Source organism: Diadema antillarum, unplaced genomic scaffold (genome assembly GCF_040938485.1).
Source record: "Diadema antillarum isolate AM-2024a unplaced genomic scaffold, OU_Dant_1.0 scf00000069, whole genome shotgun sequence".
NCBI lineage: Eukaryota > Metazoa > Echinodermata > Echinoidea > Diadematoida > Diadematidae > Diadema > Diadema antillarum.
Window position 1 is genome coordinate 2,275,170 of NW_027270958.1, and position 25,820 is coordinate 2,300,989.

Sequence of the window (25,820 nt, forward strand, 5' to 3'; positions counted from 1 at the left end):
GCTTATAAGTATCAGATGTCTTGTAAAACTGAGCTTGATCCCAATGTCGGAAATTTTAGTTTTCAAGACTTCAGTACTGACTTTGATCTAGAATTCTCGAGTTGTTTAATCTTAAGTGGCATGCACATGATGATATTAGGCTAGGTATTCATCTTAAAAGTGTACACTCACGGAGCAATCTTATATTATGCTTTATTAGATTTAATGTTTGTAACTAATCGTGGTTTTCTCATCAATTTGCGACCTAAACCAGCGTCAAAACCTCTATTATCTAGTTAACTTTTTTTTTTCAAGAGAGAAAGTATAGCTAGACTCTCAGCTTTATTTTTGATTGCGCTAGTTTCTATTTAATCTTGATCATGTTGATACGGCAGCCATCGAAAAAACATTGGTGAAAACATTGGTGAAAACGAGGTTATCACTGTCTTTTAAGTTACGAATTACAATACGTCAACATTATGTCTAAAAAACTGAATATGACTGATTTGATCATTTAGGGTACTTTTGTTAAAATGTCTACCTAATGCAATGACTCCCCTCACATAGAGTGACAGATATTTCACAGGTTCATAAGTTTTCTTATTGTTTTCTTCCCTTTCTCAATTTGGTTTCCGTGAGAAAACGTACAGAAATACAAGTGAAATAGTACGAGTATCTTTTGTTTGTGCAGTGAGCTAATTCGTCGCTTTAAAAGCACGACAGAGGTGATTGGAATGACGATACAAACATGGCTACATGCTCGTACGTAGAATTCGACCTAGGTGTTTAGTTACACCTGCGTGACTCTATTATTGGAGGCCACGGTCGCTCACGGGAGGGCGGACATTTTGTTTTCCCGCTAGCCTGTTATGGCTCTGGCAAAAAAACAGAGACACACTGACCACAGTTATGCCTATTGATACACCGACCTGTGCGGGACACCAAGCGATTACCCGACTTGCACAAACATCTGTCTGGAAAACAATGTATCTCGCATTCTCTCTGAAAATTCACACTCAGGTACACATGTATAATGTTTAGTCAATAGTACACTGTGTCCGACATTAATTTTGTGTATATCGATGTTGAAATGAATTTTGTACATACATGCCGTGACTATGGTTCAAATCGCGTATCGTCACTTGCAGAATAGTGCATAAAAACATCAGGCGGCATACAGGATTTGGCAAAATAAGTTCGGGAGATCATAAAAGTAAGTTTGATCGCTCTGTATTTTCTCCCTTCGAAGTCACGGATAGGACGTGCTTGAGTTGGAGGTTCGCCCCAACCCAGCGGAGTGGGTGAGCAGCGTGGACCCCACACTCGGGGCGTGACTGTTCGCTCCCGACCCACTCACGGGTGAGGGTTCGTTGCTGGGTGGAGTGGGCATCCCTCCCGCACTCTGGCACACGTACCACTCGCTCAAGTTCGTGCCGGCGTTGGTGGCCAGACTCGACGCCGTGATCGAGGCGCCGCCGACGGGCTGGTTGTTGGCGTCAGAAGACCCCGCCGGCGAGGGTTCGCTGCTGCTGTCGTTGGCCGTGTCGTACGACCCAGGTGGGGGCGGGGACTTGCTGTGGACTTTCATGTGTTTGCGGAGCGAGCTCGGGTGGGTGTAGCTCTTGTCGCATCCTCTGATCCGACAGTTGTAAGGTTTGTCCGATGTGTGGACGTGCGAGTGCTTCTTCCTGTCGCTGGAGTTGGCGAATCGACGATCGCAGCCATCAAACTCACACTTGAATGGCTTTTCACCTGCAGTAAAGAAAAAAATATAGATCCTCTTCGAATGAATTGTGCTAAAATAAATACCAATGGCATCACATGTCACCATAACCAATTAGTCATAAACGTGTGTAAATGTGTGTGTGTGCATGCTTGTCTGTGTTTTGGGGTGGGGTACACGTGTGTGTAGTTACTCCTAACTGTGGAAGAGTGAATGGTTGCAGGTAAGATGAAATAACCACGAAATCACAACAGAAAAGATATGAGATTAATTTGAATTAAAATTTGACGAAAATGATCGCTAAAAGATGAAAGTGCCTTTGCTGTTATGTGTGTAGCGAGTGTGACGGACGAATTTAAATTGCAAACGACGAGAATGTGTGACAAATGACTAACTTGAATTGATTTTTTTCTTCGAAAATGATCGACAAAAGACGAACATGAAACTAAGATTGGCATATTCCAGATTTATCAGGACGACATTGAACTAAAAATCTATGAAACTGAATGACACTAGAAAAAAATGAAAATGAACGGGAAAACCTATATTTCCTCCTTAATACCCCAGATATCTTTGACAGCAACTTTCGTCATCCGACAACTTCCCCACACAGGCGTACATATACACATTTGCATATTTAGTAGCACGCACATATAGTTGCATTCCGTCTGCATCGTTGACGCACATAATACACTTATCCAAACAATCTGCTTGAAAAAAAAAAAACCACGTTGATAGTAGCTACAGCACCACCAAAGCCAACAAGCATAGTAGGAGCAACAATTTCGTCTATCAGCTCTCTCCCTATTATATCAGAAATATATAAAATTGTATAGTAAAGCTTATTCAATCTCCCTCTATACCGGTTTACAAAATGGCCGACAACAGAGCACTAAAGTACTTCATGGAGGGTCATTTGCGACATTCCCATTCAAGTTACGCTCGTCTACCAAACTATCAACTTTCGTGACTTCCGTGCGAACACTGAACAGCAAAGTGGATGGCGATGAAGCTTTCTCCTCTACTGATCAAAAACTACTGATCTCTCTCTCTCTCTCCCTCCTCATCTGAAATCTTCACCAACATTCGAAAGAGTGAAACACAGTTTGAAGACATATTATCGTTTGTGAAACCCCTTGTTCTCATTAAACTTGTCGCTGTCGCTGTCCAGTAGTTTTGACATATTTTGACTCCAATGGTGGCCCATCAGGACAACATCTTAAAGCGCTTTGTATCGAGTTAAAAAAAGGCGCTACATCAATGCAAACTATCATTATCATTAATGTAGTGCCAAATTTTTAGGCAAAATCTGAAAGAAGTGCAAAAAATTTCGGGGAAAGGGGCAAGCCAAAATGATCAACAGCTGAGAGAGAGGAGAGATCAAAAAGAAATCAGTCGTCACATCTACAAGGGGCCCCCGCAGAAAAGCGGAAGTGGTGGGTGTCGACAAGAATTCCCGGATGACTTGCCTATGGAGAGTTTTCATCTCCGTGGATAATTCGAATAACTATTTGTGGTCAATTTCAATCTAATCCCGTGGACCTATATCGCATAAGGTACACTAATAGACATATGAGCACGAGAGAGAGGGGCTGAGGAGATGGGGAGATGAGGGAGAGGAGAGAGAGAAGGGGAGCAGAGAGGAAAAAGAAAAAGAAATGACTGAATGCGAGACGACGTCCACGTCTGGTCAAGAACTCACCACGGTCAATGGCAAAGGTCTGAAAGGGGAAGTGGGGATTTGGCCGAAAATTGACGAGTTTATGGATTCGAAGAAATGACGGCAGTACAGTCAAAATAGCGCCAGCTGCCTTTCTTGGTGTATGGAGAGACATAGTTTTTTTTTTATTGCAGTTAGAAATATCCTTAACTTTAATTCACTTTTATAACAGAAAAAGATGGAACAGAGGATGCGAAAGGGAGGGAACAGAAGAAGACAATTAAAGAAATAGTTGTAGTAAATCTGCAATAGGAGCAGGGTGTGACTATATCAGCTCCTAAACTATCAAATGAGTATATATTTGCATTATTGATTGTACATTTGCACCAACAACATCTGCGGGATTCATTGTGCTGATTGTATTTAATATCGACTCATCTACAGAAATATGCTATCACACATTAGTAACCTAGCGGTAACGGAAAATAATACGAGGGTGTGGCAGTTTTATGAAATATCCAATAAGGCACAAAAATAAAAACAAAAATGTCGCGGCAAACTCTATAATGCGAATCTCGTTAAGGAGATCCATCAGCGTTACTTTCGCATTTTCGGATGGATGACATTTCCTCCGAGGCGTAATTGTGGATAAGGATTCAAGACCTCAGAGGCAGCAGCACTCTGATAACTTATCACTTCTGGTCTCAATAACGACTTGAATGTTGTAGGCCTACCTGTTTAAATTTTAAAGTGAAATTATGTCAGATATAATCTTCTTAAAGTTTGAGTATAGTTTTCCATGTAATATCTGGTACAAAAGTACACATTCTATTAGGGATTGAAAGGACACCAGAACCCAATTAATTATATCTGTGGATTGAGTGAAATCAGCAATATCTAAGTGGAACACAATAATCAGTGTCAGTGTGAGGAAAATCTGACGACAGATTCAAAAGATATAGGAGTTTTCAAAGTTTTGGTGTTGTCTTTGCTGAATGAGAAGACTACTACACTTCATGACGTCATTTTGGATATCAATATAAAGAAAAAGAGAATTCAACACATTTTCATTTTTCATGAAAAGTACAGATTCCATAGCTTGTTAAGTTAAAAGTAATATCATTCCCCCGCTTTCTGAAAGAAGAAAATCAAGTGCGCTTTCATTATCCTAGAAAAGTGAAAATATGTTGAATTTTCGTTTACTATATTTTCTGTCATATTGTTGTCCAAAATGATGTCATGGACTGTAGAAGTCTCCTTATCCAGCGATGACGGCACCTAAACTTTAAAAATCCATAATTATTGACTCGATTATCCGATTTTCCTCAAACTGTCATTGATGTGTTCTTCTAATATTGGTGTTTTCACTCAATCCACATTTATATTTGGGCTTTGGTTTCCTTTTAAGCTGCGGAATCAACCATTCTGCGTAAAGATGGAAAAAAATCTTCCCAAATTCTCTTTAGTAACACTTCACTGCTGTAAGGGTAGATAGACTGTCATGCTTAAACAAGGAAGTGTGGTATTGTAGACTAGTGAAGTGTTTAGGTTCTCCGTCGAAAAGGCGCCACTCTGCGTTACGTAACAACTCAAGCAGTATTATTTCGAATGATTATATCGATCAGCTATCGCTCAAGTATGATCAATGGGATAAGCCGACGAGGTAACGTTTAGAATATCAGATCAATAGACAGGCTGTGAAAAGCAATCCATTCAAATTGGCCACAGCACAATAAAGTAAATATGTGCCTTACCCACCCATTCAATCGGCTAAGAGACGCCTCTCAAACGTATAATTGCTTCATTAGGATTTTTTTTTTTCATTTTGGTCAATGTCAATCGCTGATACCAATTAGCTTCCATTATTGACCTTGGGGGATATGGGTTTGATGAACGTTCCTAACTCCACGTAGTATACTGTCTCGGATTGTCAACAACTGCTCTTCGCCAAATGCGCCTCACACATTACTACCATGATATGTACAAGATTCAACGGCGAGTTAGAAAAAAAATAATGACATTTATAGATACAAACAACTCAGACAGTTGACTATCAACAAACGCCTTACAGCATTATCTTTTTCCTGTGTGTGTGTGTGTGTGTGTGTGTGTGTTTGCAATTTCGGCGTCGTATTTAATTGCTATGTTGACGATCTCAAAATAAGCGCAAGCAATCAAAAAAAAACGGAAGCAAAACAACAACAATAACTACTACTACTACTACAAGGACGGAGGATACAACATTTGCAATGAAATGTGCTGGAAACGACTCGGAGCACCACAACATGGTGCAAACAGGTACATGAAACAGTTGTAATCCCATTATTAAAGCAAAATATATGAAAAAACAACAGAGAGAATGATGTAAATTGTGTCTTCACAATGTTATGAATATCTGTCATTTTCTAAACATAATTGAAGGGAACTATGGTAGTTTTAGTGATATCAGTTCAATATAGAACAAAGAAATAAAACTTAGATAGACACACACTCATACAATTTTCTTTGATCATCATAACCACCATTGAAATTGAACTTGTCAATCTCTCATGCCAGCAACTGAGTGGTAAGTATAAGCAACGAACAATACCTAATGAGGTGTGTAAGGAGTACATGCACTGGTATGCATTGCAGTTTTGTGTGTGTGTGTGCGTGTTTGGTTTTCATTTAGACCAAACATATTATGAACGAATATAGTATCTACCCCAAGTCTGCCTTTAAAGATATAAGAAATATATGGGTTATTCAGAAGAGTAAACACCAATGAGCCAGTACCGAAACTCCCTGTCGTTTATAGCTCGTGGACACGATTGCCAGCAAGAGAAATGAAAGAAAATCACGAAAATTGAGTGCCGAGTTGATATCCTGAAATAACAACTATCCCTCGGGAGGGTTGGGCGCGGCATGACATCGCTGCACCGCTCAACCCCGAACGCAAGCGTCCTACACCAACCACGCAGATGAGAGGTTGGTACAGGGTCATATGCCAGCACAATGAGTTTTCCTACGGTTCTTACATATCAAATTGACGTTATTCTGAAGATTTGCTGAGTCACAAACAACGCACTTTCTCTTGCTTGATGACTCATCCATGCATATAGGTGTATTTTCCCCCGAAAAATTTTATTACTTTTGCTATTTCGTTTAGCTCCAAAACTATTTTTATGGAGTGAGTACTACCCCTATACCATCAACAGCCTAAAGAGGGAACTTTGTAAAACTGCAAAATGTTATCACGGAAAACAGACTCTGAAGAAATATCCAGGAACGATCCACACATTTCGAAATACAGACCCATAAGAATCTTTTTCTTATTATCACAGTTAAAGAAATTACGAAGTAATCAAATACTTATTGCAAGTGACACCTGCTTGATGATCAAACATGATCATATTCGCAGATGTGCATCATAGAATACACAATAAGTAGCAATGGTAAATTATGGTTGCTTAATTTCCAGTGACATAGATTTCAATACTACGTATTGACACAGGATTTCAGACAATCAGGATTTGTACACAGATTAAAACGATCAAAATACAGCACCTGGCCTAATCATTGCACAAGAGCCAGAAGTTAGACATGGTTATGGGACTCCTACGTGTTACGTAAAAGAAGAACAATAAAAAAGTGGAATAACATGAAACAAAAACCAATCCCGGCCATATAAGGAAAAAATATACGGACAATGTCATTACATTTCATCAAAAAACACACAAACACTGAGCATCATCATGATAATGGCAATATTTGGGGACATTTTTTATGATGGAAACAGTAATAATTGGTTCAAAAATTGTACTTGTGATGGTAATAACATCATGAAAGTTAAGTATAATAAATTGTTCAGGGCACAATGCAGAATATTCCAAAATGCAGTAGTGATGGGAAAATAGCAAATAGTAAAAAATGGTAATCCTACTAAACAGCTGTTCTGCAGCTCGTTAAAATGATGTAGCTATTGGTAATTGGTTGTTGTATCGCAGCATATTTCTAACAATTTGTTTTTATCTTAAGGGGGTGTAGGACGCTTTAATTCACATTTTGTGGGAACCATCTCAATTACTATTGGAGAATGACAGATTGAATTAATGATCATCCTCATTGGCTCTTGAAGTACGTGGAATTCAACTGTTTTTCGTTTTATCCGCTGGTTTAGTATAGTACATCATACATGTACTATTTGAGCATGTTGAGTGTCGTGAATGTGTGTGTGTCGTGTACGTTGTGTAGAGCGTGCTAGCGTTGACTGATGGCGCAAGTATAAGGAGAATGAACATCAGAGCCAAGATGACATTAATAGAATTAAGTTACCTTCTCTGTTCCCTTTCTCCCCTCCCCTCTATCTATCTCTCTGCCACCCTTCTCTTCCTCTCCGGCCAGCTTTCTCTGCAGACAAGCTTTTTTCCATGTACTCCTCTTCTTCTCCCCTCCCCTCCCCTCCCCTCCCCTCCCCTCCCCTCCCCTCCCCTTCCCTCCCTGAGGAATCCTCCATTCCGCATCCTGGCAGGTTGGTTCTCCTTCATTGCAATGTTAAAGGTGGTGCTGTGCCAGATCGCGTGATCAACGTCCAGCAACTCTCCATCGATACATCTCATCTGAGTGCTTATGACATGATTACAAAATGTACCACATGCTTGAAATTTGAAACTTGTCAATCAGTTGCAAATAAAAGCAACTCAATGCAAAAATCATTTCATTTGAATAAATATTTAGTACCCGCTGCTCACTCACTCGCTCCGTCCCATAACCATTGGAAGACATGAGGACGATGCAGCTACAATGTATATCAAGGCATCAAAACCATTACTGGTTATTGGGCGGAAGCTCTGCAGTCTATTGGATATGACGCCAATCAGGAGGTCGTTTGTTCGAGTCCAACCCGAGTATTGTGCCCATGATTTTTATCATGGCTACAGCTAAACACCGAATTATCGGTCTCCATTTACATCGATGAAGGGCAACTTGTCTATGAGTTGCAATAAAAACAATTAAACGAACGTTTGAAATAAGTATAGTAGTGAATTTCTCAGTACACGTATTCATAATACAAAGACACTTAATTCACGTTGAGACATCGATAGATATACAATCCATATAAATCAATTGGCATTTGAACTCCAGATATGTCTTACATACAAAGTTCCAAGTCACCTGATTTCACTAAGTACATTTATGAAATATGCCGATTCAAAACTACATTTCGTCAGCATGCAGGGATTGTTATTGTTGTTATCGTTGCCCCTGACGACAGGAGAATAGTGTTACAACGGACCGCCTCTGATAATTATGGAAATGACACAGTTTCCCACAGTGTAAAACCAGCGTGGAACGCAGTACGCCACAGTGTGGAACACAGTATGTCACAGTGTGAAAACGCTTGCCACACAACGGGATGTTCCAGTTTTATACTAAGAGATTGCTCTTTGAGACATACACACTGTAGTTCTTTCTTAGGTCGAAGTTTCTCCTGTCTAACATGAAATGTAAAGAATGTGTTCATGAAAAAAACCCAAATGCTATAAAAACTTCAGAATCATAGCTGACAGTCACACTCATGATGACATCAACTCTTTTCTACAAAGTATATGTCCACATCTTCTTCTTCCTTTTTTAAAACTTCTATATCATAAAGCTTTATGAATAAAGCACGCTTTTGAGGCTTTTTATTCTGCTTCACTTTACTGATGTAACAAAGGGATATGCATTTTGAAGGCAATACACAACACACATAACATTTAGCAACGCGCGCGCAGAAATCTATATATTATGTACAACCACACTCAATCGTTATCATTTTCTATTAAAGAAAATGTGTTTTGGGGTTTAACTATTCGGAAAATTACAAAGTTTGAAAGTCCCCGCCACTCTGACATAGACCCCATTACTTTTGAGTCAGGTGGAGTGTGGTTTTGGTAATCACATTTAGCAGAAATGCAAACACTGTTTTGAAAACGAAAATCGTATACTGCTGGGATATAAAGTTTATTATTAGGCCTATTTTTTTGAACTCGGTTTGTGAATGTGTTTGTGTGTTCCCTCCGTCTTTATTCATTCCTTTGTAAAAGGCTTAAAAATTGTCTTCGTAAGCAATCATGGAATTACGAAAAATTGTGTTGATAATATATATACGTCAGTGCCTTATTGAAGTGACCAACTGTGAGTTTAAGAGAAAACTCCACCGAATCAAATCTACTATTGACATTGATTTCATAAACCACCAATCAAAAGTGGGACTGTTTTTAGAACCTTGAGAGATATAAGTGCAGTTACAATTTATCAATATCTATTCCCTTTATCTATCTATCTATCTATCTATCTATCTATCTATCTATCTATCTATCTATCTACCTATATCTATCTATCTGCCCGTCGTCTGTCTGTCTGTCTATCTATCTGTCCGTCTGTTTTTCTTTTATCTTTCTTTCCATCTATCTTATCTATACTATCTATCTATCTATCTATCCATCTTTTCTAGCTTGTACGTATATTATGTGACAACAATAGTAACCATGGTAACATCCTCAATTTGACAAAGATAGTATTAGTTTCGTGTCATCATCATCACTTTTATGTCTCTTTGACAATGATAACTAACTCTCACCACCTTCAGTTTCTTGTTTGATTGGCAAGGTAAAAGAGACGATACTATAGCTGGCACATAAATAATATTTGTGTTGGGTTTCTTTTCAGATGCAAAAGATTATCTATACAAAACAATAGACATCAATAGATGCGATTTAAACAAATGATTTTACATCTCAAAATGGGGGTCATTTTTAAGGGATTAACGAAGACTTTCCACTATTCCCTGTGCTTACGCTTTCTTCATTCGTTGTCAACTTTAATGCAGATCGAGTGAGTATGTGCTTGTGCATGTAGTAAATGACAAAGCAGGCACTCCGCTAGAATATCGCGTCTCCTCCCCACTCGCTCCCGAGTTCAGCAAGTGTCAAACTCCCCTCAAGCTATGCGGAATAAGATCACACGTATCGGGGTAAAGAGGTCCATGCTATCACGGGAAAAAAAGGCGGATAGGGATGGAAGAGGGAGGGAGAATAAAAAGCATTTGATGAAGTCAAAACTTTTGCTAGAAAGAGGGCTCCCATCGTCTGAAACGCGCCGCGTCGGGTTAACCCACAGGATCTCGTGTCGCGTGAGTCCCTGCGGGACTGGGTCGAGGGCACCGGGGCTGCGGCAGGCGTCGGGTTCACGTGTGCCGGGGTTAGTTTGAGTTGGGGAGAGGTCATTGGTTTACTATATCAAGCATGGATACCGAGTTGCAGCTATGAATACACAAGCGTGGAATCCCACATGGCGGCCATCTTAGCTTCTCATGCCAAGTTCCTCTACACATACACATACATACCATGGCACACGCCCTGTCGTGCTGACGATTTTACGTTACAGAAGCTACGCATACGAAATATGCACACATATTCGCAAAATACGTTTGACGAAATTAATGCGTTCGTGTCGTTATATTTTCCTTTACATGAAAAGTTATCAAACGATTATCAAAAAGTTCTTTTTCATACTTAGATACATTCTCTTGATCGCGTGACATATGAAAGTTCTATTTGTGGAGCGATCATCATAAAAATGACAATGAAAAAATGAAAAATCTTCTTTGTGTGATAGATTGGGGATAAATATATATATATATATATATATATATATATATATAAGGTCAACAGTCAAAGCATCAGTTGATTATATCATGACATTTAATACGACACCTTGCTAGACTTCTACTAACTGCTTTAAGAATTCTTTGGTGGAAAGGTTAAAAAGCATTGCACACATTTGAACTTCCTATCATAAATATGATACCAAACGTGAATTATAACAAAGTGTGGGATTATTTATATATCTTTGGGTTATTTGCCAGTTTTTTCTGTATGCATGAATTCATTGATTAAAAAGAAATTATTCAAATAATTTTGGTTTAACTTTACGCCCACTTCCAAGTTATGTTATGATCATGTTAAATAACTTTCCGATTTTTCGATTTCCGCACTTTAAAAAGTCTAGATATTCACTCTAAAGAGAGTTATTTACTACTTATTGAAGTCTACATGCTGCTCTTAAAGCACCTAACATTATCGACTTCCTAGATGCATCTGCACGTGAGGTTTCAAAAAAACAAACAAACAGAACGACGAATAAGAGGGTAATGCATAATACCTTGTTTTAAGCATTATTCTCTTACTTGCCTTCATTGCCTTTCTGTGTTTTGAAGCCTTGTGTAAAACATACGAATGTATCATGGACAATGGAAGTGAATGGTATTAAGTAACTGAACTACCTGAATAAAGTCCCTAGATAGTCAGTGGTTATAGAGTTGAAGCAATCATAATTATTTTGTATCGTTCACGTACCCAAGTATATAAAGATTCATTGGTAAAAATCTATCGGGTAGTTATCACACATTAATGAATACTTTAGTATGCTAAAACTGATTCCTTTTGCCCTACTTCTCTTGTGGAAGAAAAACGTTTATCCTACAGTTAAGGGAGAGTTTATTTGCAAGACAGTCACGTGACAGTGGCCGAATGTGTCATTAATGACAATGAAAATAAGTTATATCAACGTTTACATGTTAAATTTCAGTATTATCGCGTCGATCATCAGATAGAATTATGATTTGGTACATCTTACAGCAAATAATTATCCGTCTCCTTTTTCGAAAAGCAACGTGTATATATTAACATGGGGTGAAGTCATACATTTCCTTCACTATCAAATCTCTAGGTTTTAAGATGAAATAATAACAATGATGATAATAATGATGATGACCACAAGATAATCGTCGTCATCATCTTCATCATCATCATGAAATAATAATGGTAATAATGATAAGGATAATAATAAAAAATAATAATAATTACAGTAATAATGATGATGGCAATAATAATGTTAGCAATAAATAAGCCCTATGATGTTAGAATAGAAATGACAGAATACCAATAACAAGGATAGTGATTATGCTAATTCATCAAATTCATTTTTAAAATCAAATCTGTAATGCGTCAGTACTACCAAATATAACTACGCTCTTCTCATTTTCTCAGGATAGTGATTATGCTAATTCATCAAATTCATTTTTTGAATTAAATCTGTATGCATCAGTACTACCAAATATAACTACGCTCTTCTCATTTTCAATTTGCCTTCATAAAGCTTTGATTTTGTATTGAGTGTCTCCCCCCACCCCAACACAGTTTCGAAAGGCTTTGCTGCACGGGGATATAAAATTCGGGAGCTCTCTGAGTACCGAGAATTAATGGGGGAAATGTTTGAGGGCTAGTTCAAGTGTATTGCTGTTGACAAGAGTCGAGTACATCTCTCATCGACCGGTACTGATGGCTTTATCATCTGGACTCTCAAGGGTAGTGTAGGGGTTGATTCGTAACTCCGAGCGCATCGACCCATAAAGCCCGCTTACTTTTCCCGCGACTCCACAAAGTCAGTGAACTCCTTGTGCTGTTTACCTCGAAGAAACTGCGAGTTTTGAAGGCGTGCATTTTGTATACATCCGCCAACTCAATTCTACGCAATATACAGTAGTGTATTCTTAAATTTGAAGAATTGTTGTATATCAAAGATTCATATAATAACGACAAAGGGAGTTTAAATATGTTGGATAAAACCACATCCACATTCATAATGGGTACACAGTAAGTATGTGTACAAACGAACTGACAAAGCATGTTCTGTGAGTGACTTATATGTAGGACATTTTTACTTCTTCGACTAACATTTCTTCGAAATTTGCGTTGATTCAGCTGCAGTCTGTTTAAGAGTTACGGTGTTCTTTTCCATGTTCGTCACTAACCAGTCAAGTTCAAACCCTTCACACGCTTCGTCTCCGTAAAATTTACGCTGTTCTGGTTCACAAGCATGACTATGCGTCCGGGGAGACTTCTAAGTCCGACAAATACACTGGAATGAATACTTGTGACCCGTGTAATCAAATGAGACGTGTTTATCAACAACAACTTGGTGTGTCTTGATGTGAGGCATACCTTTCCTTCTCACCATTGATAGCTCTAAAAACCACGAATACGACTGATAATGCCACGAATTCGTTTCCTGCTGCCACCACCCCAACAAAGTTACTGCGTGGCGCTATACCCATTGTTTAGGCGGTTTTAGGGAAAGGGACCTCCCTTTCAAACGGGGGTGGAAATCTTGCGGCTTCCGCCCCGGCGAGAACGGGTCGGTTTGACCCACACGTCACCGCTAAACAATCGGCGGCTGATTGGGGGGAAAGGTGTTCGGGACTTCGCCGGAAGAATCACCCTTGACAAAGACTGCTCAATCCCTCCTTCAAGATGCGGGATTAGACTCTTTGTCTTTGTGACGTCCAGAAGAAGAGAACAGAAGAATGAAGAGACACAAAGGGGAGAATTAAGGCCTGAGTGACAGCAATTGATACCCGTTGTTACAGAACGTATAGGGAGACACTGATGGACGTAACCTTGCAACGGATTGAAAGTCAGACATCATTTTTGTCAATGGGCAGAACTTCCTGGCATGTTGAATCTAGTACGCTTTGAGAGTATTATACTTTATACTTAGAATGAATATGACCACCTGATACTTTTCTCTCTGTGAACAGCATTATTTTAAAGTGAATAGTAAGAAATGTACCTGATAAGTTGAAACAATTGACATTAATTGACAGGGATATTGGGTTGATGTTTTCTTAAAAAGAACAATTTAGATGAATTGAAGTGTAGGGAATGAACGTATGCCTTCCCTTAAAAAACAAATAAAATAAAAAAATAAAGATACAACATAATCAAAGTTAATAAGGTGATCTTAAAGTTTTCTTGTACATCTAATCTATGTCAAGATTAAAAAGTGCTTGAATCATCTTTGTTCCGTAAAATTAATAGCATGTGTCATTTTTCACATAATTCATTTAGAGTTATATCTCAGCACAAGATTGCTGTCAGCGTGAACTTCTCACCTTTTGAACACTCCTGTGCAGAAAGATTTTGGGATGTAGAGATATTTTATAGTTATGAATATGATTCGAAATACATAATGATAAATTGAATAGTAACCCTCTTAATCTTACTTTTTTACATTAGGATCTCAAGAATCAATTCAGTTACTTTTTTGCGTTGATGATATTTCGTGAATATTACTCTAAGTTAAACATGTCTTCCAAAAGAGACATAGAATAATTCAGAGTTGGTGAAAAGTAATATGTGTGGAGAACAAAGAAAAAATAAGCATGTAGCTTTTGTTTTACTGACATCTTGTTACAAGAACTGTGCGAAGGATCATGCGCGCTAAACAGCAGCAGCATGGACATGAATACGTGGGACTAGTGCGACTATTTTTAGCAAAGCATAAAATGAGATTTTTCAGTAATCCGATCGTTCAAAAAATGGTCATTGAGTTATATACATAATATTCTCAACTCAGGTTGTTGTCATCCTACACCCATCTCTTTACATTGTTTTCATTATGCTCTTTCCAAAACTATGCTCTACCTTTACACGTAATTGTAAAGGTTATATTACGTACACTATAAGGTATGGTTTTGAATTCATTCACTTGAACGCCAACATATCTGCGATGGATGACAAGCAAAACAGTAACAAAAATAACAACATTTTCGCGCAATATACGTTGTGGTGTTAACTATTATTTTTATTTTTTGCTTCATGGGTCTAGCCTTTTGTTTCATCTTTTTGTTTTGTTTCGAATGAACATTATGCAGAATTTAAGTTTTCTTTACCCTGTTGCCGGATCATTTCAGCTTTGTCGATATTTACACCATTATCTGCGAACAATATTTTATTTCAAAAGATATAATATACGTTTCCAAGCATTGCTTTTCCTTCACTGACTCTACTCTAAGGCTACAACTGCTATTTCAATGCAAGGTAAAGCTGTGATGGTGGATTGCACATTAACCGAGGCTCTGATATTGTTTCGGAGCTTGAGATTATTAAATTAAGCTGTCCCGATTTTCGACGATTCGGACAATCTCAGCAATAACAAACTGCTAGATGAATTCCGCTGTGTGAAAATACAACAACACAACTTAACCATATTTCATATATTCATATTATGCGAAGTTTGAGAGCAGAAGAAAAGAAAAAAGAGACAGTGGTGCTCTTATTTAGCTTGCATTGACAGCTCTAAGTGGTGCGGATATTGCAGCCTGTCTTGTGGCTGTAATCAGGATTAGCAAATCTTCGTCGTAAGTAATCGTCTCTCCGCTGAGCATGAGTAGGAGACAAAAGACATGTGGGTGAAGTCGCTCTGAGACTGTCTATGATGAAGTCGCGTGTGAGCATGTGGGTAACTGCTTTAATAAAACTCAACATTCTTTTGCAGGCATGGGGACAAGGGGACTTTAATTACTTTTCTTCTTAATGACTGACTTATCCCCGTTTTGTTCATTATTGCGCAATCGCTTTAGGGCTAGTTCATGAAGATTCGCCCCTATAACTTTCTTCTTCTTCTTTCTTTCTTTCATTCTTTCTTTGTTCCTTCCATGACGTTGAATTGTTGTTGCAATATGCAGTAAGAAATCGTGTATACTTTCAACCGATGTGAAGGGATATTAGAATATATTACTTTCAAAGGCAAAGTAGCGTATATCTGTTGTTTTTTTGAGTCAATCGGATGAGGCCACTCGTCGTGGTTCTTTGTTTACTTCGAATGCTTCTCATTCTGGGAGTACCAAACCAAGGACAAGTGATAGGGTGACGAAACAATAAAAAGGAACAATGGTGTATTTTTTTTTTACGTTCACATAAGAATCATAGCCTAATACATTGTTTCTTCTTTAATGGTATTTTATTTTTCCTGGAAAATGTAGAAGAGGATGATTCTTACAATTTTGGACTTTTCATGAAACAGTCTTTGGAGACCACATAGATTTGTTATCGATTATTTAGAAAAGCTGAAAATCTATGACATTGTTTTTTCAGCAATTGCGGTTCAATACTGTTATAAATTTTGTTTTGTGTACGTAAGCATTGTTCTGTTCTATCAATTCATTTCACTTCCCTCATGCTTAATATTTAGGATTACAAACAAAAATGACATCTTTGTTATGTTTTATTGCACTGCATGCACTAACTGCTACTCTGAAGGCGTACTGTAGAATTAGAAAGGAAAAAAGAGAGCTTCTGAGAAATGTAATCAGTCTGCAAATTTGTACACATGGTGACGAATGAAATAGGAAATTGATTGTTTCCATAAAAGGTGAATGTTCTGCATAGGAGTAATAACAAAAACCCAGATGACCTCTTGACCTTTCTTGGCACTTCCTGTCAAGGTGTTCTCGGCATGTGACCTTCCTTTATAATGGCATAATTGCTTGCACATTGGTCTAGAATACACATGGCACGTCGAATGTGCATTTTAATGCACGTTGAATGAAAGTTACGTTTGCGGTTCATATTCCTGGTAAACACATGCCCGGATGACCGTTAAGAAGTATACCAAGTGAGAACACCTGTGTGTGATGAAAGCTTACATCGATTTCAACGTGTCGGATCAAAGGTACTCGCAGTCCTGCGAGAGTGTCCCGATGGGACCGTTAGCAGACGATTTATGGGCCGCCAAAGCGAGTACCAACAAGTTATGACGCTGTCTCGTGTCAGAGTTGATAAACTGCTCGCGTGTTTACGACAGAGAATGTTGCAAGTCCTTATGGTGAGTTATACATACCTCACGAGCTACGACTGGCTACTAAAATTTTATGCTCTGATCATGGAGCTACTAACTGATGCTGGCTACAACATTATTTTGACAGTTTCTCACAGGACGTCGCAAATTTTACTTCTCACTCATCGTCGCCCTTTATGCTCTTTGATGAAGTGTTTAAACGGGCAAAACAATCATAATCTTGTCATACCACTTATGCGCACTACTTGTAAAGTATTAAACCGGTATGAAGCAAATGATATAAACGAATCCTATACTCTCAACGGCATGTATCTTAAACAGCATTTGAACGTTATTTTTGCTATCCTGATTTAAATACACATCGAAAGAGATGTTCTTTCCCATCACCTCAATTTATAAATCGCATAAATGACCGTGACAAACAGAATAGGCGTCCTAACAGAGCAATCTCGTCCATCAACAACACATTATGTATTTTCTTTTCTACCTAACAGTTTTACTCATTCAGTCTATGTCTATTTTGTTCGAGGGAAGGTTGGATATTGCGTTCTTACCTGTATGTGTTCGTTTATGGATCTTGAGGTTTTCTGATCGAGCAAACACTTTCCCGCATCCCGGGAATGGGCAAGGAAAAGGTTTTTCTCCCGTGTGAACACGAATGTGATTGACGAGTTTGTACTTGGCTTTGAACGGCTTCTGTTCCCGAGAACAGTTCTGCCAAAAGCACGTGTGATTTGTCTGCTCTGGACCTCCAACATGTTCCACTGTTATATGCGTGACTATTTCATGCATGGTTGTAAACGTTTTATTGCAGGGTTTTCTTGGCTCGGGCAGATCTTGGTCTATCCACAGGCAGCTGAGTTCCTGCTTGATGGGCTGCCGCATGTAGCGGAAAAAGGCGGCGTGGTGCGGGCCGTGATGGGCGGCCGGGTGGTGAGGGGGACCCATGTTCATGTTCATATTCATGTTCATGTGGTGGTTGTGAAGCTGTGGGGATGTGAGATAATCGTTTCTCGGAGCCGACATGTGGTGATTGAACTGGTCTGTTCGCATGTCAGAAGTCAGCCCCAGCCGCATCTGCCCGTTCATCGAGCCAGCCGTCTGTTCGTGCAGGCTCGGGAAGATGACGTGGGCCGAGCCGGTGTCGGCATGGTGTCCGTGATGCAGTGAGCTAGTCGTCGGGAACATGCTGTGGTGGGCACCGGTGTTCGTCGGCATGGGATCATGCGACGATAGTCCATTAAACGGGGGCATAGTCGATCCGGACAATGGGTCTCGTCTGATTAGGTAATCGCGAGGTGTCGTGAACGGCTGCGGCGCCGGATAGCTGCTCATGCCATGATGGGAAGGGTGATGAGCGGCGTGGGAGTGGGGGACGTAGCCGTTATGCGTCTGGCTGCCAAAATTTGGTTGCCCCGTCGATTGATGCTCGGGCGTCATGTGATGAGGAGGGCTCAATTTCAGCGTGCCCGCCATGTGCGAACTATCCATGCCGTAGGGGTTCATGTTCAACGCCATCCCGGTGCTCTCGCCGAGCCCGGAGCTCAGCGGCGTCGTCTCTGCCGCCGAGTGTGTCGGGGCGGAGTAGGCCGGCGTCGGAATGCTGAAGCCGGGCACCGTGCTCAGGCTTTGGTGAGGGTGGTAATGATGGGACCCTACGTCGAGGAAACGTAGCGCCGAGCTCCCGGGCCTTACCAGCGAGGTGTCCATGCACTGCGGCGGAAGGGTCTCCGTACTCATGCTAAGTCTCGGCGTGGGCCTCGTCCAAATCTCAGTCACCCCGCTAGTCGCTCTTCACACCGGCACGGCAGGGGGATTACCAGGTTTACACCTTACCGCGAACTTTATTCCAGTAGTTCGGGCCAATATCGGCGGCTAGCGTTCACTCAGGTGTGGCGATCTCCTTGCGATTGCCCAAACTCAGGGGAGCGCCTTGTTTAGAAGTGGCCAACGCGTTTCGGAGCCAGCCTTATTGCATCTCACGCTTGATTGGCCATCTTTGGGGGAGCTGTCAGTTGACGGCCAATCAACCAATCGGAGAAACTGCGGCGCATGCGTGTTCTCCACGTGTGGCAGACATGCCGAGTTGACGAAAAAGAAAAAAGAAAGAAAGAAAGAAAGTTTCTCGCGAACCCAGGCAGAAAAGTACGCGTAAACCATGTCGATAAAGTGGCGAAGTTTCATAAGGTGTTTACAATGTGCCACAAAACTTTACTCAAACACGAATACGAGAAATCGTCACGATTACGACTGTCAATGAGATTAGAAAGTATCGCTTAACTTTGCCGAAAAGTTTGCTGCTGCTCATTCTGATTTTTAACTCGGACAGGAAGAAATTTATATGACTTTAAGGTTGAATGAAATGGAATCAAATTGAATGACGTTGATATTTTTTAATCTGTAAGAAGTTTCATATTCTATTTGCGTAATAAGGAAAATGATACGTATTTTAGAAATAGTAACACATGGGTATACTTGCAAATGATTTTGATAAAGAATATTCCCACACTCTCTCAACATCCTTCAAGGTTCACATATCGCGGCAAAATGACGAGGAGATAACATTATCTTTGCTTAACGAAAAATCCCTGGAAATAACGTCATCACAACCAATGACACTCGAGGAGAAATTCAAAGAAAAAAAGAAATAAACACTGTAGAATGGAAGCCATGAATACTATTGATCACATGGCAGACGTATATTATCATTTCCTTATATTTCTATCACTCATACTATGGGCCTTGGTACACTAAAACTACCAATCGCTGCGCATTAAAAAAGAAAGAAAAACAGTGCGTAAGTATAATGGTTGTGCGGGATATTTTTCATTTTCACAGCAATTACTTTTATAGTGAATAGTTTTGTTAGTTTCAACAGCAAGAAGAAAAAGCCCACGATAAGCTTTTCCCTTCAAACAACGTTCACAAACTTTCTTCGTGCATAGTGGTTTTGGTTATATAAAATTTGATATTTCCTGGACAATGATTGTGTTTTTACAATAGTTCATATCTAGAGTCTCTGCATCACAAACCAAGATAATGGTTGAAGTTAATCAGAGGTATACGTCGTGTATGGGGTGTATAACGCGTGAACAGCGCCGTAAAACGCCTATACGCTTTGATTACAGGCTATAGGACATTCTCAGTGTTGTATCAACGGTCTGTACTCCTTGTGGCAGCACTCAATCCGACCAGAAATCCGTAGCAAACTTGACAAAGGTGTGGGCACATTCTATGGCATCTATACAATGACGAATTTTCCGATGATGTGCATTTATTTTTAAGTTACTTTTTTTGCCCATTTTTTTTTCTCTCTTTGTGAACTCTAAAAGTAGAGGTACATAAAGGGACAAATTTGTGGACTTTAATCCGGTGTTCATGTGAATAAAGCGACCTGCCTGTCAACATGCAAATTTAGAAGTTTAAATAAACAACGAGAAAACAGCGACTGCTCAGCTACAGCAAATGCGAATAATACCTTCAATTCCATGGTAAATTGATATCCATGAATGGTTCCCAGCGAGAGAAAATATCTTTACGCTACACTATCTGTATTTCTTCCCCTTTTCCTCACTCTCTGTGACCCTCACATGCCAGTACATTGTGTTTGTTTCTCTCTTTTTCCCCGTCTCCATCTTTCTTTCTCTCTCCATGTAATTACATATCAGTTTATCAAAGTATACTAAAATCTCACTATAATCTCATCTTCGTTTGATTGTTGATGAGTACAGGTATACTATGCTCTACAAAGATGATTTATACACACAATCACAGACACTAAAATGCATTGGGGTTTTTTTATGTGCCCAGATACCTTACTTATACGTAAACTATATAAAGGATGTCACTTATTGAAATTTTGAATAAACACGGCAACGCAATGCTATTCTGTAATTCAATGGACATATCACATCTACTTTCCCCACAGGCTGCTAATGCACCTAGCTCCATTTTCACACTCGCCGAATAATGTCTCCGCTACTACGGGGTCTCATTAACACACTTTCGATCCCCTAGAGAGTCCTCGAGAACAGGTCAGCTTTTAGACCGCCATTTCTGATGACGCATGATTAAGTGACTTTACATATAAGAAAAGAAATGAATTAGGCAGTTGGGATGTACACATTTATGATCACGTGATTACATATCGTTCTGTCACTGGGATGGTTATAGATTGGTTGATTGTTTTTATGCTTCAAGTAAACTAATAGTGAGCAAATCCCAGCTACATTTCGATCATTATTTCTAGGCATCCCGCATGAAATAAACTCTCTGAACTCAACATGATCGCATATATGTTTATTCATATATATTACATATATACCAATTACTCATGAAATACAATATCGCACTTACGTAGTGCATGTTATGACCCATATTTTCGTTGATTCAAGGTTAACGTAGTGCTTGCATGGGCCCATCACAGAGAATTGAAATGTGTTTATTGGAGTGTTAATGAACGAAGCTTCATTCATTGTGGGCTTTGGTACGAGGCAATGCTGATGGAAATGTTGATGAAAAAATCTCATCAGCTTCTTTTCGATTTCAGTTACTTAAAGTTACTTACAGTCCTACGTCACGATGTTTACTCAGTACATGCCACATCAATTCCACCGACTAATGTGACTGCTGTATTACATTGTTTGTTTGTGTGTGTGTGTGTGTGTGTGTGTGTGTGTGTGTGTGTGTGTGTGTGTGTGTGTGTGTATCTGTTACAATTATGTTAAGTGGCAAAATAAATCTGCACTGATGTGCGTGTAAAGTGCCTTTGACGTAACAGTACATGGCATAATCATAGTCGCCAGCTTAATATTCTGGATGATTTCATGATAGCGCTGATGATCATACTGATTATGACAATTACAATGATAACAAAATTACTCTTACCTAAGATGGTGCATAATTATAATCACAATCGAAATGATATGATGCTGAAAGTAATCATGAATAGAATCATAACTCTAACGGTAATGGTAACAATTTGTTTACACTGTAAGTGAAAATTGAAAAATTGAATAAATGAAAACTGGCATACTGTGGTACATCCAAGACAAGACCATCTATGGCATTACAGTTCAAACCATCTGGTTGTTGACTGAAGAGTCGATAAAATATAATGAAAAAAAAAACCAAAGAAACTTTATTTTGAACAAACAGTATGAGCTGTATATTACTGATGAGCGCTTCTTTAGGACGGAGGACTTTTGAATGGTGATTATCTAAGATTACTGTAATATTCAATGTTTGTACATTTTTCCGAATGACTAATGATTTCTCCTGTCGCTTTCAAGCATCACCCCCAAATAGTGCTCACTGGCATGAGATTCAATTTGCAAATATACGAAATACTGCAATTGATGCCTGTTCTTTAAAAAAATGAGATGACTCCTCCATATTTCTTGCTGCACATAGCGCACCAACAATACGGAGCTGCAGCAATGCATTATCATTCTGTTTAATTAAATCTTTGTCAGCGCATATTTTTATTGCGTCTCAGTCGATTAGATTATTCAACTGTCACGTAGCTGAGCCAATACCTCGATTTCTTTCTCCGTTTACAGGGGATGTTTGGTTGTATCTTTTGTATCTTTTCATCCTGATGTAGTCTCTTAGAATACAGAGACATTGTGTACCACACGATTATTTCAATTTATTTTCCTACTTCTTAAGAAAATGTCATACTAAAGATACGATTTCATTATACAATACAAAAAATTGCAAAGTATGATGAATGTACAATGAATGTACAACTGTTTCGATATGAATAAAAGCAAAGATCTGTTTACAGTATAGTATTGCACATTTAATTATTCAAAGTATGTGAGATATACATTGTCTGGCCTACGTATTAAAAAAGCAAGCGTTTTCAGTCGTAGTTCCCATAGAGAAAATTAGATATAGGGAAATATGGAGCACCGATATCTATTCAAACCAAGTAATTGCAAAAAAAAAAATATATAAAAGATAAGGTGATAAAAAAAGATAAATAAAATGAAGCCAACATTGTAAATTTTCATCGTGATGGCGTATATCAAGAATCATTTCTATACTTCCTTTCCAACACTGCACGGACAGGAAACATATCAAATTCTGTTTTCTTCCCCCCCCCCCCTCTCTCTCTCTCTCTCTCTTTCTATTCATATCTTTATTTGTCTCTGCACTTGCTTGTCAAAATACATGTGGCGTAGTAGAAGAACCACGATGCTAATTATTGTATGTATATAATATAATCATTTCAGCTCCCTTGATAGTTACAAACACGTGATATTACATTTTCCTTCTCTTCCTCCCTCATTCTATCTCGCCCTCTCTCTTTGAAAATACTAAATTGATTCCGGCTTGTGAGCTCTTCTGCATACAGAACAGCACAGACTACTGACGACGCAAGCCATGGTGAATCGCGGGTCCGTAAAACAGGATTAGATCTCTAAAATGTGGGCGCAAGACAAACGCGACCGCGATCTACGCCTTTTTTGTATCAGGAGCCGGAGAGAGAGAGAAAAAAAAAACCTGAATGCGACGAGAAACATATAAAACCGATGAACGACAGAAATACAGCTCAAAAAGAGTTTTTATAAACAATACGTAGATCCTTGCAATTGCTTCCATTTTTCCCAGCTATGGTCTATACGACCGTCATTATTTACTCGCACTGGTCTTTCAATGGTTATTCCGTACAATGCGCGCACACAAGGCCTGATGCACTCGTGGCGACCTTGGCGGTTCGAGCCCGTACAAAGTTCGACCAATTATCTGCTCCGACGGTTTGTCACTTAACGCTTTGACAGCATTGTGGAATGGTGTCTTGACAAAATTAGATGACTAAGAATTACTTAACGATTTTTTCGTGCTTTCTTCCTTTCTTTCTTTTTCACGCCAATGACAAAGAAGAGGTTGGTGTTACTGGACCCTGCTATCGCGGTGTCCAAATACTGCCGTATAGGTACGCACAGTGTTGAAGATATCGTGGCGAAATTGTCACTCCCATTTGTTGTAAATCAGCTCTAACTCTATTTTCTTTTCTGTCGGTAGCAGAAATACCCACAAACTGGTCTCAGAGGTCATATTTTGTTGTAATTGTCGGAATTAAATAATTTGGTTCGAGTTTGACAGCCGCATTTCGCTCGTATTATTTGTGCATAACACTAATTTGTGTTTAACTTCATGGGCGCGGTTGAATCACATATCAAAAATGACTTTTCTTGTCTTGCATAGAGGTGAACATGACTTTTCACCTCTATGCAGCAGATTATTCATGGCGTTCTTATTCTTCAGTTAAAAGTTGATTTTAATAGTTCATTCATTGATTTGAAACGTGAGAGACCGTTTGTATTTTGACTGATTGAATTGATTGATTTTATTTCTGCATATCCTTTTTATACATAAATGTAATATAAAGTCAATTGAACAAACTGAGTACAATATCATTTGAATCTAACAGTTGAAATAGGTAAGTGAGTAATTCAAGTATACAACATCACCCCATAGTAATTCAGAAGAAAGACGAGCAGGTGTTATTTTATGAATGTATGCAAACTAAAGAATCACCTGTACCTGCCGTTCAAAATTTAAATCAAGCAACTGTAAACATGGTAAATATAACATAAATACAGGAGACCATCATCATAAGAAGACGCTTGACGAGGATAATGGCCTCAGAAATAGTTGTCAAAACAATACAACATATTAAAGGGATACACTCAAGTCACCACTCACTGAATTGTCGAAAGATGCAACAAAGTGCAGATCAAAGAAATCATTCTTTCTCTCACGTGGTTGACATTTTATCTTAACACTTGGAAGATTATTCTAAGAAGGAAAAAAAAAGCCGTCATGCTGTTACAGGTATAATTTTTAATTGGGAGCAGTGATTTAAAAATGTTAAAGTCGTCACATTAGATGCATATGTGCAGGTCAGTTGTATTACAAAACATCCTGCCATATGAATATTTCGCAGTATATAAAGCCTAAAATATAAGAAGATATCACTATTTTTCTCAATAAACCATAAATGTAGACGGTTTATTCTAGAAACAACTTTATTATAACTATTGTTCACATTTTATATATTTAGCAATACTTAACAATGATTATACTGATCAACATTTTTATATTGGTTGTTTCTATCCCAAACTCACATTTGCATTTTAGAACTATTTTGAAGCACTAATGCTGGGTTTTTGTTTCATCTGCTAATGGTAAATAATATATTTTTTGTTCATAATACATATATACTGTACAAGTTGAACGTTGCATTTTCAATTTACATAAACCTCCCGGCATTTTTGTGAATTTGACTTTTATTATCCAGGGTGGAAACTTAACTTTCGAACAAATTCAACTTCCTATCGATAGGAAAGAATCGAAGATGAATTGTTTTACCCACAAAAGATAAATTTCAGGAAAAAAAAAGATATTATGTGCTACAGTAGTATACGCGGAGAATCACTCATGGTGAGTTTTTCAGAATAGAACAAGCACTAAGTTCACTTCTTTGAAGCCTATTACAATATTAATAATTGGAAAGAATTTGACTGAATTTTAGGCTTTGCTATGGACGGTTGTTTCTTATTTCCATTTTTGTCCTTTTAGTGGGAGTCGTCGGATGGACGTAGGAACACACTTTTGTTTGTATAATCAGTGTAGGCTGAATCATTGCTATTTCTCTTGCAGTTTCATGAGATGATTATAATTTCTACCATGACGTGGGACTGCTGAGAATTATAATTTCACTCCATAAACTTTTCGCATTGTCATAAAGTGACATTATTTCAGCATATACATGCGCGTACA

General features: G+C 38.8%; 1 protein-coding gene across 1 annotated transcript; it reads right to left on the reverse strand.

Annotated features, from left to right (window-relative positions):
- Positions 1-1,228: 1,228 nt before the first annotated feature.
- Positions 1,229-18,767, reverse strand: LOC139716749 (zinc finger protein ZIC 4-like). Its single transcript, XM_071628283.1, has 2 exons — positions 17,582-18,767; positions 1,229-1,731 (listed from the first exon to the last, which is right to left on the reverse strand). The coding sequence occupies exons 1-2, from the start codon at positions 18,765-18,767 to the stop codon at positions 1,229-1,231; spliced, it is 1,689 nt and encodes a 562-aa protein (XP_071484384.1).
- Positions 18,768-25,820: the final 7,053 nt, after the last annotated feature.

Bases quoted from the DNA above. Each gene is read 5' to 3' on its own strand.
- LOC139716749 (XM_071628283.1), bottom strand. From the start codon at position 18,767: ATGAGTACGGAGACCCTTCCGCCGCAGTGCATGGACACCTCGCTGGTA. The intron at 1,732-17,581 runs GTAAGAACGCAA...TCTTTACTGCAG, and splicing joins CCATAAACGAACACATACAG to GTGAAAAGCCATTCAAGTGT.